At 48.7% G+C, this 15,742-nt stretch overlaps 1 protein-coding gene across 1 annotated transcript; it reads right to left on the reverse strand.

Annotated features, from left to right (window-relative positions):
- Nucleotides 1-2,266: 2,266 nt before the first annotated feature.
- On the reverse strand, nucleotides 2,267-15,689 carry GSDMB (gasdermin B). The gene is given in 9 exon segments (XM_073797978.1): nucleotides 2,267-2,697; nucleotides 3,134-3,206; nucleotides 3,567-3,622; nucleotides 3,920-4,346; nucleotides 5,077-5,098; nucleotides 7,044-7,128; nucleotides 7,746-8,019; nucleotides 9,842-10,019; nucleotides 13,356-15,689. Coding segments are annotated over 9 exon segments (1,530 nt in total). The 5' UTR covers nucleotides 13,627-15,689; the 3' UTR covers nucleotides 2,267-2,553.
- Nucleotides 15,690-15,742: the final 53 nt, after the last annotated feature.

Raw genomic sequence — 15,742 nt, forward strand, 5'->3', positions numbered from 1 at the left:
TTTAGCTTAATAAATGTTTACACATGTAAACATGGTTACACATCCATGTAACCACTATCCAGATCAAGATATAAAATATGTCCAGTGCCCCAGAAAATTCCCTCATGCCCCTTGCCAGGCAATACTGCACCCACTGAGATAACCACTATTTTTTTTCTTTTTTTTTTGGCTGCACTGGGTCTTAGTTGTGGCAGGCAGGCTCCTTAGTTGCGGCTCAAGGGCTCCTTAGTTACGGCATGTGGACTCCTTATTTGTGGCATGTGAACTCTTGGCTGCAGCATGCATGTGGGATCTAGTTCCCTGACCAGGGATCAAACCCGGGCCCCCAGCATTGGGAGCACAGAGTCTTAACTACTGTGCCACCAGGGAAGCCCCAGAGATAACCACTATTCTGACATCTACCACCATCATGTAGTTTTGCTTGTTTTTCACTTCATTTACATGGAGTTATATACTGTGTGTTTTTTTAAGACTTTTATTGATGTATTGAATATAATACACTTACAGTAACATATACTGATCTTAAATGTTAGCTCAGTGAATCTTGATATATTTCCAGCCAGAATATTCGCTCATGCCCCTTCCCAGTCACTACTGTCCCCACTAAGATAACCACTATTGTGACTTTCTACCCCTATTGCTTGGTTCTGCCTGTTCTTGGGCCTCATATAAATGGAATCATACAGTATTGTGGTGGCCATGGAGGGTACCACCCGGATTTTCTTTAGGAGAACCTGCTGTGGGAAGCAGAGTTGACTGAGAACCTCTAGCCTACCCCGCTGTAGATCTGTCTTCTGAGCCCCAGCTCCCCGGGGCTACATCCAGCCAAAAGCTGAGTATGAAGTACTGGAGCCTGGCCCTTCTGCCTGATGGGGAGCCCTCCGGCAGACCACCTTTGCTCGGGTCGGCTTGGCTGAGACCCTCAGACTGTGCTGCCACCCGAGACCCTTCCTACTGAGTCCTTCCCTCCTCCTCTCCATTCCCAAGTTTTAGACCTTCATTGTGATTTGAAGGTTTGCCATGCCGATTCCTGCTCCCTCCCTTTATTCTTCATGGGCTTTCCCCCTATTAAGTCCCTTGCATATCTGATTCCATTTTGGCACCTACTTCTCGGAAGACGCATGTGTTTTTGTGTTGGCTTCACTGGCTCAGCATTCTGTCTGTGAGAACCATCCATGTTGTTATGTGTAGCAGTAATTTGTTCCCTTTTATTGCATAAGTGTACCTCAATATATGTATCCATACTAATATTATTGGACATTTGAATAGTTTTCAGCTTGGGGCTCTTATTTTAACGTTTCTGTACATGCAATCTTATGGTGAACACGTGCATTCATTTCTCTTGGGTATATGCCAAGGAAGTGGAGTTGCTGAGTCATAGGTATATGTTTAGCTTTAGTAGATACTGGTAAACAGTTTTCCAAAGTGGTGGACCAAGCTACCCTCTGACAGCACTTATGAGAGTTCCTGTTGCATATAATATTTTTACAAATTTAAATGTAAAAGTGACTAGTTCAAAAGATAGATACAAAACAAATGTATGCTATAGCATTCCTAGTTTAATGTTTAAGTTACCATTTTTAAAACTGCTCCATAGAAAAAATGTTCACATACCCCAAAATGTTTATAGTGGTTATATTAAAGGGAGAAGGGAGATCACGGGGTACCTTTACCTTTGACTTTGAGAAATATCTGAAATGCTTTACAACAAATATATATTTCTTTTGCTTTTAATTACATTGTCTTGAAAAATGTTACATAGAACTAAAAGGCTTATGATGAAAACCAGCAGTCTCCTCCTACACTCCTACGCATCCCTCAGTCCCATGCCTCCTAGTTTGCACTCCTATAATTGCTTCCTTGCTTCCAAAGATGTGTTGAAATCCCTTATCTGCTGCCTAATTCTCTTTATTCTTGTGGGTTTCTATCTTTTCCATCGCTTTATTGTCATTCAGTGAGATTTCAAGAGGGAGAGGAAATTAATATGATCAATCTGCCACTTTTAATCATACAATCCAGGCTGATTTTTGGACATTATCATGGTGAATGGGATGTATCAAAAAATAGCGGCTTGTTTTAAAGACATCATTCTGTTGATTGGGAATAGGGATGGTGAGAATGGACTGGGGAGGGGAGCACCCAGAGGCTTGTGGGGAGAATGTTAAAGAGCTGACAGGAGGGACTTCCCTGGTGGCGCAGTGGTTAAGAATCCGCCTGCCAATGCAGGGGACACGGGTTCGAGCCCTGGTCTGGAAAGATCCCACATGCCGCAGAGCAACTAAGCCGGTGTGCCACAACTACTGAGCCTGCGCCCTAGAGCCCGCGAGCCACAACTACTGAGCCCATGTGCCACAACTACTGAAGCCTGCACGTCTAGAGCCCGTGCTTCGCAACAAGAGAAGCCACCGCAGTGAGAAGCTCACGCACCGCAACTAAGAGTAGCCCCCGCTCGCCCCAACTAAAGAAAGCCCGCGCACAGCAACGAAGACCCAACGTAGCCAAAAATAAATAATAAATAAATAAAGTTATTTTTAAAAAAGAGCTGACACGGTATTAGGAAGACACAGAGGTAGAATTCTCACCCAGCTGCAGCAGGATGGAGACAACAACGTAGAGGGCACAGAGAGTCCGTGCCTCAGGGTCACAGCCCACGTCACGGGGCTGCTCACCCTGGTTCTGCTCCAGGATAGGCTCCACCTGGAAGGAAACCCACCAGACTGTAAAATCTAGAAACAAGGAAATATGCCAGAAATGGCAAATATTTGGCCGCACTCCTTCATCCTGAGCCCATAGCAGACGTAGCAATCCACCACGGCACTCTTGCCTGGAGACCCTCAAACTCTCAACATAGTGACAGGCGCTGCTGATCCGTCACGATGGGGCCAGCTGCCCTCCTGGGACTAACAGTTCTCCAACCCCCTTTCTTGCCCATAGGCAAGCAACAGAGCCTAAAAAGCCCATCCTAAATTGTCCTGGAAACTATATATCTGGGGAATTGCCACAAACCAGCTGCATAGACAGCTGGCAGAGGACTATGAAGTAGGAAGGGACTGGTCACTGGGACTTCTGGATCCTTGAGAGCACAGGCATTCACTTGCACTAGGACCTGGGCCCTCAGCCCAAGCTGTCTTACCTTGTCCTTCAAAAGGGGCAGGGTCCCCTTAACTAGGGCCTCAGCAACAAGCTGCCCCTCCTCAGACAGCTCAGGGGGCAAAAAGGAGGGTGGCTGGTAGAGAGGCGAGGCACATAGTGGAACGGGGCTTCACTGTCTGGTGAGAGCTGGGACAAGCATCAGAAGTTCCAGAGAGCCCCAAGGAACGCTAGATGGAGGGTCTTCCAAAGGGCTCCTGCTTTCCTCTTAGCCTGCAGGAGGTCGTAGGGGAAGAGGAGGCTGTCCCTCAATCCCTGGCCTGGGAAAGATGGCTAGTGTCTGAAGTGTGAAGTTCTATGCCTCACAAAATGTAAAAGGCAGTGTATACCCCCTTCCTCCCAAGATTTGATTCCCCACAGGCCCCTCTGCTCAGCATTTCCTCCACACCAGCTTACATCCAAACCCCTCCTCACCCATCAAATCATCCAAGAAATCCGAAATGGCTCCTGTGTGCTCCTCTATCAAGATCCCAGCAGCGTATATACAATGGAATATTACCCAGCCATAAAAAGGAATGAAATTGGGTCATTTGTAGAGACGTGGATGGACCTAGAGACTGTCATACAGAGTGAAGTAAGTCAGAAAGAGAAAAACAAATATCGTATATTAACGCATAAATGTGGAATCTAGAAAAATGGTACAGATGAACGTGTTTGCAAGGCAGAAATCGAGACACAGATGTAGAGAACAAACATATGGACACCAAGAGGGGAAAGCGGGGGGGGGGGGATGAATTGGGAGATCGGGATTGACATGTATACACTAATATGTATAAAGTAGATAACCAATAAGAAACCGCTGTATAAAAAAAATAAAATTCATTGTTTCAAAAAAAAAAAAAAAGATTCCAGCAGCGTTAAAAAGGCTGCATGACAGAACCTGCTGGGCCTTCCATCTGTAGCTCCCCGGAGCACCGGACCTCAGACACCTAGGACCAGGAGATGGGGGAGATAAGCCCAGTCCCATTATAGCAGGTTGTCTCCCCACTGGCTCCTCCCTCTCTCTGCCCCAGTTCTTCCTTGGGCCTCTTATTCTTCGCTCTAGATCCTGCAGCTCTTCATCCTTGCTGAGGCACTTGGTGAAGCAGCTTAGCACCTCTTTTCGCTCCTCAGTCAGATTCTGGAGGACTCGCACCATGTCCTGCATCCTCTCCTTCACGCTTGGGAAATCCTCCAAACTCAAGGACTTCCCAGTAGAGGCAGAAATTAAGAACCCCACCCACCTAGCCTAGCAATCTCCATTACCAAGGCCCCCGAGACCCCATTCTTTATCTATCTTTCTTCTGGAGACCACCTCTCTGTATATTCCCTTCTTCTAGTCTTTTCCTGTTAAAGCATCCTTCTTCCCAGACGCCCACCAGCATTGCCTCCCGCTGACCCCACTTCCACCTCCCCAACTCACCCTCAGTCTTATACCAACCCCCAATTCTTCTCCATCTGCAGGAAATCAAAGCTTATGTCGTCCTTTCCATTCAAAGTGCAAGCTTTGGGCCCCAGCAGGAGTACTGAGGATTTAGAGGAAGTTAGAGCAGTGGTTCTCAGCCTTGACTGTGCATGAGAATCCCCTGGGGAGTGCCCAGACCCGATGCCCAGACCAGGCCACACCCCCAGATCACTTAAGTCAGAATTTCTAGAGGTGGGACTCAGGTATCACTACTTTTAAAGTTCCCCCCAGGTGATGTCTACAACCCATGAGAATCACTGTGTTTAGAGGAGACAGATGCACTCTCCAGACTGAAGTTGAAACCTGCTTTGGGCACTGTCCTACCCTTCTCCTCCCAATGAGCTCCACTGCCACGCACACATATGCACACACACTCACACACACTCAGCTGCCCCACCTGAGCTGCACTTCTTGAGGGCAGAGGGCTCAAGAGTGAGGAGTGCAGCTACCCTGAACACAGCTGGCTTCCATCCTTACCTAACCAAGATGAACCGCCATCTTTCTCTGCAGAGGAAGAATAATCTCAGAGAGTTTTCAGGTCACCTCCACCCACCTGTGGACCTTCTTGTCCCAGTGGTGGAAGTTTTCAATTCTGGACTCTGAGCCCTCACTGCCCATGCCAGGGAGCCTGCATCCTCATCATTTTGTGTAAATGACAAAGCACTATATTTACAGACCCCTTCCTACACCCTCAGAGATAGGCAGGCATAGGATTATGCCTGGATGATTGAAGGAGAAATGGAAGCCCAGAGAGGGCCGCTCAGCAAATCTGGATCAGGGCAGGAACTGGAATCTACCCCCTGACTCCTCTGTTATGCCACTGTAGTCTCTTTTGAGCTAGCAAGACCTTGCCAGGACTGAAACTGCAACTTCTACAACTTCCAGAAATTTTTCTTGAATTTTCTGCTCCATCTAGACTTCTCTCTACTCCTTCACAAGGTCTTTTAGGCAGTAACAACCCTTATTGGATTCAGGGAAAGACTCTGAAATTCCAGAGGAAGCCACATTCAGAATCATAGGGATCTCCTGGTCTAATCCTAGTTCTTTTTTTTTTTTGCGGTACGCGGGCCTCTCACTGCTGTGGCCTCTCCCACCGCAGAGCACAGCCTCCGAACGTGCAGGCTCAGCGGCCACAGCTCACGGGCCCAGCCGCTCCGCGGCATGTGGGATCTTCCCAGACCAGGGCACAAACCCGTGTCCCTTGCATTGGCAGGCAGACTCTCAACCACTGCACCACCAGGGAAGCCCCCTAGTTCATTTTAACATCAGCATAACCATGGCTCAGGAGGCTGTAGAGCTAGTGAGTGGCAGAGCCAGGACTAGGCCCTGAGACCGTCTGACTCCTAGTCCAGTGCTCCTTTCAGTGCTAGTGCTATTGTGTGAGAACTGGCCAGACAATTCAGGTGTGCTTCCTAGGCCAGTAACCCTTCAGTAAGGGCTGTGAGCCCAGGATCCAGCACACTGACCTGCACAGAGCAAGCCAAAGTTGGCGGAGCCTGGAAACCCTAGGTCAACATGCAATCCAACCTACTTCTCCAACAGGCAGAGTTTTCTCCTGCCCTTACCACAGTTCCCACCTGGGTGCATCCTATTACATTCTTAGCACTAAGAACTCTATAATCCCAGGCCATTTGTTATCCTCTTTTTAAAAATAGTATCCTTGCCCATTCTGGAATGATGAACAGGAGGCCCATAAGCTCACTCACCTTCTGGAAAGGATTTTTCTTTTCTGCCTGAGAAAACCTAATACCTAAACCAGTTTGTAAAAAGAGAAAGAGAGAAAGACCAGTTATCAAAAAGCTCCGTTCTGGGACTTCCCTTGTGGCACAGTGGTTAAGAATCCACCTGCCAATGCAAGGGACACGGGTTCATAACACTGGTCTGGGAGGATCCCACCTGCCGCAGAGCAACTAAGCCCCGTGCACCACAACTACTGAGCCTGCGCTCTAGAGCCACGAGCCACAACTACTGGGGCCCCCATGCCTAGAGCCTGTGCTCTGTAATAAGAAGCTCACGCACCGCAACGAAGAGCAGCCCCCGCTCTCAGCAACTAGAGAGGGCCCACGTGCAGCAATGAAGACCCAATGCAGCCAAAAATAATTTTAAAAATTAAATTAAAAAATTGATTTTAAAAAAGAAAGCTCAGTTCTCTCTCTGTAAGGTCCTCTTTCTTCCCAACCTTCCCACCCTGCCCTCCAACAGAAAAAAAAATACTGGGAGAGAGATGGGAGTTAAGGGAAGAATTAGTGTCATGCTGGGGCAAACCCTGGGTCAGTGGTGTCTGAGCAAGGACCCTTCATCACCCTTCTTCTCATTCCCTGGAACTTCCCCCCACCTTCCAGCTCACCAGGGCCCCTCCAGGCTGACACAGATCCCAGCTGAATCAACCCCCACCCTACTCATGTGTTCAGGCTCCCCCATCCACCCTGCCCCACCAGGCCTTGCTTACCCATACTTTCTGCGTTGGGGAAGACTAGCTGCTTTACTCGATAGCCCAGGACCTTCTGAGGGGTGATGCTCACTTCCGTTTGGTGCTAGGAAAAAGGAGCTCAGGTTGATTGATCCCTAAGTGCTTGACATAGTTATCTTGCCTGATCTCCCAAACAATCCTGGGAGGTAATTTTTATCCTCATTTTACAGATGAGAGAACCGAGGCTCTGAGAGGGTCAGCAGATGAGCCCGTTTCACAGCAGTAGAGCTGAAATTTGAACGGGCATCTGACCCCAAAACTCATGTTGTTTCCACTTCATTCAACAAATATTTATGGGGAATTCCCTGGCCATCCAGTGGTTAGGACCTGGCGCTTTCACTGCCAGGGGCCCGGGTTCGATCCCTGGTCAGAGAACTAAGATCCTGCAAGCCGCGTGGCGTGGCCAAAAAAAAAAAAATTATAGAGGACAAAACATGCCCGTTTTGTTCCAGGCATCGTGGCTCCTGTCCTCCTGCCTCCTGGAAAGGGAGGAAGACAATGAACAAGCAAAAAACACCCGTGTAACTATGAACCGTGGGAAGCGCTATGAAGCAAATGAAGACAGAGCACCACTAGAGAGTAACAGGGGAGAGGCTGAGCGATGCCACACAGACTTTCTTGGGGCAAGAAGAAAAGTTGTAAGAAGGCCAAGGAGCAGGCAAGACTGCTCAGAGAGGTCTAAAGGAAGAGCTGAAGAGTGCGGCGGCTGGGCTGGCAGCCCCCGACCTGCAGTGGGTGAGCCGAGCTGGCTCTCCCACAGTTCCCACCTCCCAGGATCCTAATCTTGTGTTCATATCGGAGGCCAAAACATTTCATCGGGTCCCAAAAAATATATTGCTTTTCACTTTTCAGGATTACAGTCTTTGTTGTCTTCAGAGTTTCCGTCACTAGATAAAGGTCTTCTCTCATTGCCTGGATTGATTGGAACATAGGGGTCAGTTTCCTCTTCAGCTTTCTGGAGGGAGTAAAGGGGGAATGAGAGGGGCCCCACCTCCCAGGGACATTTGTCCCTCTCCAGCAGCTCGTTTCTATTTGAGATTAAGTGCCTCTGAGGCCGGAAGACCACAGCACCCCTGTCCCAGTTCACTTTACCCACTGTGGGCGGGAACGGGGTGCAAATGGGAAGGGAACCCGCTAGCATTTCTGGAAGATTACAGTGTACCAGCGCTGTGAGATACTTCACGCGTCATTTCATTTAACCCTCACCGCCCCGCTATGATGTAGGCAGGATTGCATCCATTTTTCATATGACGAAATTGAGGCTTAGAGACAGGTTGTGAATGGTCCAAGTTCACACAGCTAATAAGTGTATAACTGGGATACAAACCCCAGTCTGTATGAGTCCAAAGCTTGTGCCCTTCCCATGGCACTGAGATAGGTATCTGCCCAGTCCACAATACCCCGTTCTCTGAGAAGGGGCTCCAGCTCCCTGCACTGGTCTCTGGGGCCTGGTTGAATTGTCCACCCTTGGGGGTCCATAAGGCATCTCTGATTCCATAAAGAAATTCATTTGGTGACTTAAAACAGCCTGATGGGGGACTTCCCTGGTGGTCCAGCAGTTAAGACTCCATGCTCCCAATGCAGGGGGCCCGGGTTCAATCCCTGGTCAGGGAATTAGATCCCGCATGCATGCCGCAACTGAGACCCCAAGCAGCCAGATATAAATACATGTATAAACCTCCCTCCCTCCCTACCTGATGGAACTTCTGGTATTTGCAACCAAAAGACCCCCAAGAAAGTCCTACATCCTTGCCTGAGCAGATCTTCCTCTACCTACCCCCCCAACACACAACTCTACTTACACATTCCACATAGCTTCACTCTAGAAACAACAGGCATGCTAGAAAAATGGAGTTCCCTCGGAAAAACTGCAGAAGCCCCCTCCCCAGCAATACCATGGTGGGTAGGGATAGATCAAAGGACCAGTACAATTTCACTGCAAGGCTTTCAGTTTTTAATTAAAAAGGAAAAACAAAAGGCATCCACCGTGCTCAGGGAGGGCTAGCCCAGCAGAGTGGTGGGGCCCCTTCCCCCGACCTATCCACACTTTCCAACAATTGCAGCTAGGGAAGAAGACACCAATACCGACCACAACATGACTGTCGAGGAGGAAGGCTGGTGATATCCCTCTAAGTCCCTTGGAAGGACCATGCCCTCAGCTATCAGAACTTCTGTGGCACTTGATTGGTGCCACCCTGGTGGGGTGGGCCGGTGGTACTTCCTGTGCAGGAAATGTTCGACGGGGGTGCTTTGATTTCATTGGGCTTCACTTCAGCTCTCTTACCAAGTACTTACCATGTGCTGGGGATAAACAGAGAGGTTAGTAAAGTCAGTCCCTGGTCACAAGTTGTTCTGAGTGCAGTGAGGGGAGGGAACATGGAAACCACTGGCTTGCCGCAAGGCAGAGTGAAACAGGCACAAAACACAGATTTGAGCAGCACAGTATACGAAAACAGAGGAGAGTGTGGCCTCTTGAAACCAGCCAGTTTTGGTCCAAGCCCAAGTAATCAATCACCCCGGAGGACAGCAGGGAAATGAGTGAATTGAGGACCTCAGAAGAAGGGCTCCTGGAGGCTGATCCTGGAAGAATGAGAAGGCTTCCTGAGGGTGGAGAAGAGGAGGGCATGCTTGAGCGAAGGAGTGGGATGGGGAGAGCTGGGAGTAGGAAGTGGGAGGCTGCACCAGCCAGGGGCCCCCCACCTCAGATGCCCTTGGTGCCCAAAATGGGCTTCTCCCTCTCTCCCTCCCTCCCCCTTGCTGCCCGCAACCAGCCTCACTTGTTCTTAAGGGAATCCAGGAATTTCTGGAGTATCCAGGTCTTTGATAACCCGATGCCCTGCTCTGGGGACCTGGAGAATGTTATTCCCATGTCAAGTGTTTTTTCTTTGGGTAATTTCACTGTCAAACTTCCCTTTGAGTCTACGCTGTCCATAACTTGGGACTTAACCTTTTGACCTGGAAAGAGAAAGGTAAACGTCACATTGAGGCTGACCCCAAAAGATCTCTCTCTAGAAACAAACACACCATTGTAAAGCAATTATACCCCAATAAAGATGTTAAAAAAAAAAGAAAAAAAAGATCTCTCTCTAGAAAATCCTCCCTGGTGCACCCCGTCCTGGGCTCCCCTCCACGATCCCCTTCCCTTCTGAGGAATTCTTCCAGTTGTGGCTCTCCAGCCAATGCTGTTCTCACCAGAAGTCATCATGCCTGGAGCCCACTCTGCCACCTTCTTACCAAATGACCTTGGATAAGTCACATCACCTCTGAATCTGTTTCCTCATCTATAGAAGGAGAATTTTTTTTTTTTTGGCTACGGCCTGCGGCATGTGGGACCTTAGTTCCCCGACCAGGGATCGAACCCATGACCCCTGCAATGGAAGCTCGTTGTCTTAACCACTGCACCACCAGGGAAGTCTCTATAGAAGGAGAAATATTAATAGTACCTACTTCCCGTGCTTGAGGAAATTAATAAACTAATGCAGTTAAGCACTTAACAAAGTGCCTGGCACACATACTAAATGTTCAGTAAATGTGAGCTAGTCCTATATAACTACTTGAGAGGCTGAAATGAGACAAGGAAAAGTAAAGTGAAAGAATTAGGAGGCCCTGACCTTTGGGAAATAAAAGTTAAGCAGAGTTCAGTCTCTGTGTTTGTGTGCACTGTGCATGTGTAAAGTGAGGCAAGTCTGGAAAGTTGCCCACCCAAGTGGACTCTGACCAGCCTTGCATAAGGCCTTGCATAAGGGCGTGGACTCCAAGTCAGTTGCTGCCCTGGAGTTAGTGGAGCATATGTGGAGATGCTGCCAGGCTGAGTGCCCTTCTCTCAGACCTCCCAGTTCTGAGCCTACAGAGCAGGGAGAACTTCTACTGCTGGATTTGGGGGGCAGGGCCAGATTTACAGAGAAGAAATGCATTTTGAAACTGGTGGAAATATGACAGACCTAGAAATAGTGCCTGAAATCAGTCCTGTGTGTGGGACGCTAATGTCTCAGGGCCAAATTGTTTCCTGAGTAACGTAAAAGTTCGTGGGTACTTTATCAGAGAGAAAGAAAAATCAAACCTTATGCACACAAAGAATACAGTATGGGGGAATTCCCTGGCGGTCCAGTTGTTAGGACTCTGGGCTTCCACTGCAGGGGGCATGGGTTCAATCCTTGGGTCAGGGAACTAAGATCCTGCAAGCCACACGGTGCAGCCATCAATCAACCAATCAATAAAACATTGTGGAGGAGGGGCAGGGGGAAAGAGTAACTTGACAGTGGAGAAACCTGACAGGCAGTACCTCAGCCAGCTGACCAAGGTCAACATTAACAGTGATAAGTCATGTTGATAGTACATAACCTTGATATGATGTGATGGGGACAGCACTTTACCTCTGCAGTCTTCCTCCCCCAAACCCATTACCTAGGTCTATCCATAAGAAAAAAATCAGACAAATTCCAATCAGAGGGGTGTCCTACAATATGCCTGACCACTACTGCTCAAAACTGTCAAGGCGGCTTCCCTGGTGGCGCAGTGGTTGAGAGTCCGCCTGCCGATGCAGGGGACACGGGTTCGTGCCCCGGTCCAGGAGGATCCCACATGCCGCGGAGCGGCTGGGCCCGTGAGCCATGGCCGCTGAGCCTGCGCATCCGGAGCCTGTGCCCCGCAACGGGAGAGGCCACAACAGTGAGAGCCCTGCGTACCACAAAAAAAAAAAAAATGTCAAGGCCATCAAAAACAAGGCAAGTCAAAGAGGAGCCAAAGGAGACGTGACAACTACATGTAACATGATGTCCTGGATGGGATCCTGGAACAGAAATGGGACACTAGATAAAAACCAAGGAAATCTGAATAAAGTATGGACTTTAGTTAATTAAAAAAAAAAAAACGATGTACACCATCTAGTTAAAAAAATAATAATCTGTTTGAAAAGGGAGCAGGCCAAGTTGCTGAAAATCAATTTAAATGACCAGTTCACCTCATTCTTAAGGACTTTTTTAGTTTGGTTTCATCTCTCCCTCTGAATTTTTTTATGCAAACAGATAGACTTTCCCTTAAAGCAAGTTAACTGACTTAGTCAAATTTTTTTTTCCATAATTAAACTTGCCCCTGCCCCCTGGGGAGTAAGATGATCATTGCAAAACATTCTAGTCCTGCTTTAAAGTTTTCTTCTGTTTCCAGTGAACTTGTCTTTTTTTTTTTTTTTTTTGAGAATTAGCTTTTAGTAAATTTGACTCTTGGCAATTCTCGTTTCAGAGAATTGACTCAGTCTTTGAAAAATACTAATCTGAAAATTTCCTAAAGTCCCCTTGCTTACTTAAACCCCACTTGTGGAAAAGCCCACCACCTCAGAGCATTCTGTGCACTGCTCTTGGTCACATAACAGCAGTACCAGGCACGTGGCAGGTGCTCTAAAACTATACAGTGGTGTTGTTAGAATTCTCTTCCATCTCTTGGTGAGACCCAAATGGGCTTTGGCAGAGATGTCGGAGCTGTAAAACTCCTCACCATGAGGCGTGAGATGCTGCAATACGTCTCCAAGTGAGGGTTCATCAACACCTATCCTGGGGCTTCTGAAACCCAAGAAACCCCAGGAGTCGCTGAGCTTGGAAGCAGGGGGATGGAACAGACTTCTCTACTAAGGCCTTTGAGCCCTTAAGGCAGCTCCGCTCACCAGCAACTTCCCATTCAGCCATGATGTCCAGGAACAGGAAGGGATAACAATAATAACTGCCACCAGTAGAATGATTGAGGCGAACTTTTATTGAATGCTCCTTCTTGCATGCACTGTGGTAAATGATTTATGTAATTTATCTCTTTTGATTCTTGCAACAGTCTTCTTGAGTTGATAGATGAGGAAACACACTTAGATGAAACCACTTGTCCAGAGGTCACCCAGCTGGTAAGTGTGGCAGAGCCAGGTTTCGAAGGCAGATGCCCCCAGTTCTAAAGCCTGAGTCCTTTCCTAACCACTAAGCTAACTGCCTCCATTTAATTATCCATTTAAATGATAAACATTATAAACACATGAGAAGACCTCAGCTAATTTAAAAGCGAATTATTTACAAAGGAAAAAAATAGGAAAGACGACTATTAAAGAAGAGTTTCCAATAAAAATAAATTTCCATTTCCCCTATTCCCTTCTCCCCATGCAGCTCTCCTGTACATTTCTTTAATTGAGGTGTATGGACGTGTACATACAAATACCACGGTTCCTCTTTTGACTGGCTGACCTCATTGATAGCAATGGGGTGTTGACAGTGGGGTAGCGTAGGCGTAGACAAAGTCTCTCACCCACCTCATACGGACCTTGGAGCCCAGGAACCAGCTTATCAAACAGCCCTTCACCCTTGTCCATCTCCAGGATGTCCTACAGGGTGAGGTCTCTCTTATCGTATTGGTATCCAAAGAAACGTCTCCTCTCCTTCACCAGATAGAAGCAGTGGAATCTGTCAGCATCAATGAGGCTTCTGACAGCGATCATATCCCCACCAGCGTCCACGTGTTGGACCACAGCTCTTGCAATTTTCTCAAATACCGCGAGCATGGTGCCTGGACCAACTGGGAAAAGGAAGCCCATTGCAGTTTGGGGGAGGGAAATATTAGTTCAGGTTTTTAAATCTTCTACCTTTGGCAGCTTGGGGTCAAGAAAGATCCAAAAGTTCTAGGCCAACCAGAACGGTTTGCCTTCCCTGTTTCCAGAAGGTGTGGTGGTCACTACACACTAAGGTGGGATGGCCATCACAAATGCTGGATTCTCCTCTGCCCCTTGTGGAAACTTTCTGGAGGAAAGCTGGAGTGGTGATTGCCCAGAAGGAAAGCGAGATCTGTTTTCTGCATCTCCCACAGCAGAGTTGCCCCTTGCTCAGAGGGGCCTGATGGGTGGGAAGGTAGGCTCACCATCCCCAGCCAGACCCTCACCAGTGCTGATGAAGAGGACCCAGGAAGAGATGAGGGGCATGACTGCCGGACCTCACATTACCAACCCCAACAGATGACTCGCTTCGCTCTGACCCCTGGGCCACCCCCCCTTTCCTGTTCTGCAAGGCAGTTGGATGTTGCCCCTACCAACCATTTCCCAGTGAGATGGTCATAAACTGGCCTCAGAAGGAAACAAAAGAGAAAAGGTAGTGCTCTACCTTTGTACTCAAGAGTGGCTGGGAGCTAGGTGCTCTGGACAGCCCCCCACCCCCAAGTCCTGTCTCCTCAGTTTCTGGTCAACTTCTGAAGGGTCCCCTTATAATTGGTAAAATAAAATGAGTCCCAAAACCCCGCCTGGGGCATCTCCCTCCACCCACTCTCCCCTTCACCCTCTCCTGGTCTACTGTTGTCTCCGTCTTGCCTGCCCTGCGGGACGCTCCATGGGCCCACCACGGGGCCAGCCTGACACAGCTGCTCCTCCCCCATTTCTGTTCAGCAGCAGCTCTTGTGTCCCCACCACGTTGGACCCTTCGGGCTCTCTTTCCTCCAAATCCTTCTTACTCTTTCCCCTTCTGTCAATCATTCCGCATCTCCTTCCCTTTCTTCAGGCTCCTCTGTCACCCTCCTGAGGCCAGATCACCCCTCACAGTCTTCCTGGCCACCTTCCCCTAAGTCCCTTCTGGCTAGCCCAGGCACCTACTCACCCATGCTCCCTTCTCTGCCCCTGCCCCCATCATGGTGGCCAACTCTCCACTCATTCCCCACCTAGGAATTCATCTGGGTATATGGAAAGGCTGTGCCCAGGGCCCACAGTCCATCTCAGGGGCCACCCTCTTTTTTTGTCCTCAGCTACTCACCAAAAATGGAGGTTGAAAGAGTCCCCTCTGTGTAAGATCTCTGCACAGTTCCTGGCCACTGTGTCTCAGGAAATTATAATACGGGAATTGAAAAAAAAACAAAAAAAACTGGAAAGCTAAGTGCCCCACCTGTCAGGCTTTTAGATAAGCCACATTATAGCTGGGGTGGAGGCAGACAGGCCAAAGGTAAGAAACCAACCCTTCCCTCCTCCTGGACCCAGGGAGCAGGTGGGAGAGAGATGATAGACATACACAGATGATATACACAGATGATAGATATACACAGGTGACAGATATACACAGATGACAGATATACACAGATGATAGATATACACAGGTGACAGATATACACAGGTGACAGATATACAGATGACAGATATACACAGATGACAGATATACACAGATGATAGATATACACAGATGACACTGCACTGAACGCGCTGTAAAGACTCCTCCCTCTCCTGGCCATGTGAGCCTCAGTAAGTCCTACTCCGTCCCACTCACGCTTATGGTGGGGAGAAGGAAGCAGGAAGATTCCTCTGAAGACACAAAGGCCAGGAGGAGATGCAGCCCTCCAAGGCAAGGAAGAGAAGTGAAACAGGGCAGGAATTCAGAGGAAAGGACTGGGCACCCCTTGGGGCTCTGCCTTCTACATGAAGCCATTGCTGAACTGACCTCCTCCCTGGCCGTGTCACAAGCTCTCCCTCTGCCAGCCCAGCCTGGCTGAAGCCCAGAGGTGTAAGTTCTGTCTGAGGACCAGCCAGGCAAAGTCCCAGAGCAAAATGCTGCTCTCTGGCCGGCTTACTGCCTCTGCCAGTTCCCCGCCAGCCCCTCCAGCTTGCTCTGCTGGAGGCAGCAGGAAAAGCAGAGGTCCCAGGGGCCCTCCCACCATCCAGGCAGAGGGTCAGACTGATGCTC

This window comes from Tursiops truncatus, chromosome 20 (assembly GCF_011762595.2).
Source record: "Tursiops truncatus isolate mTurTru1 chromosome 20, mTurTru1.mat.Y, whole genome shotgun sequence".
In the NCBI taxonomy this organism is placed as follows: domain Eukaryota; kingdom Metazoa; phylum Chordata; class Mammalia; order Artiodactyla; family Delphinidae; genus Tursiops; species Tursiops truncatus.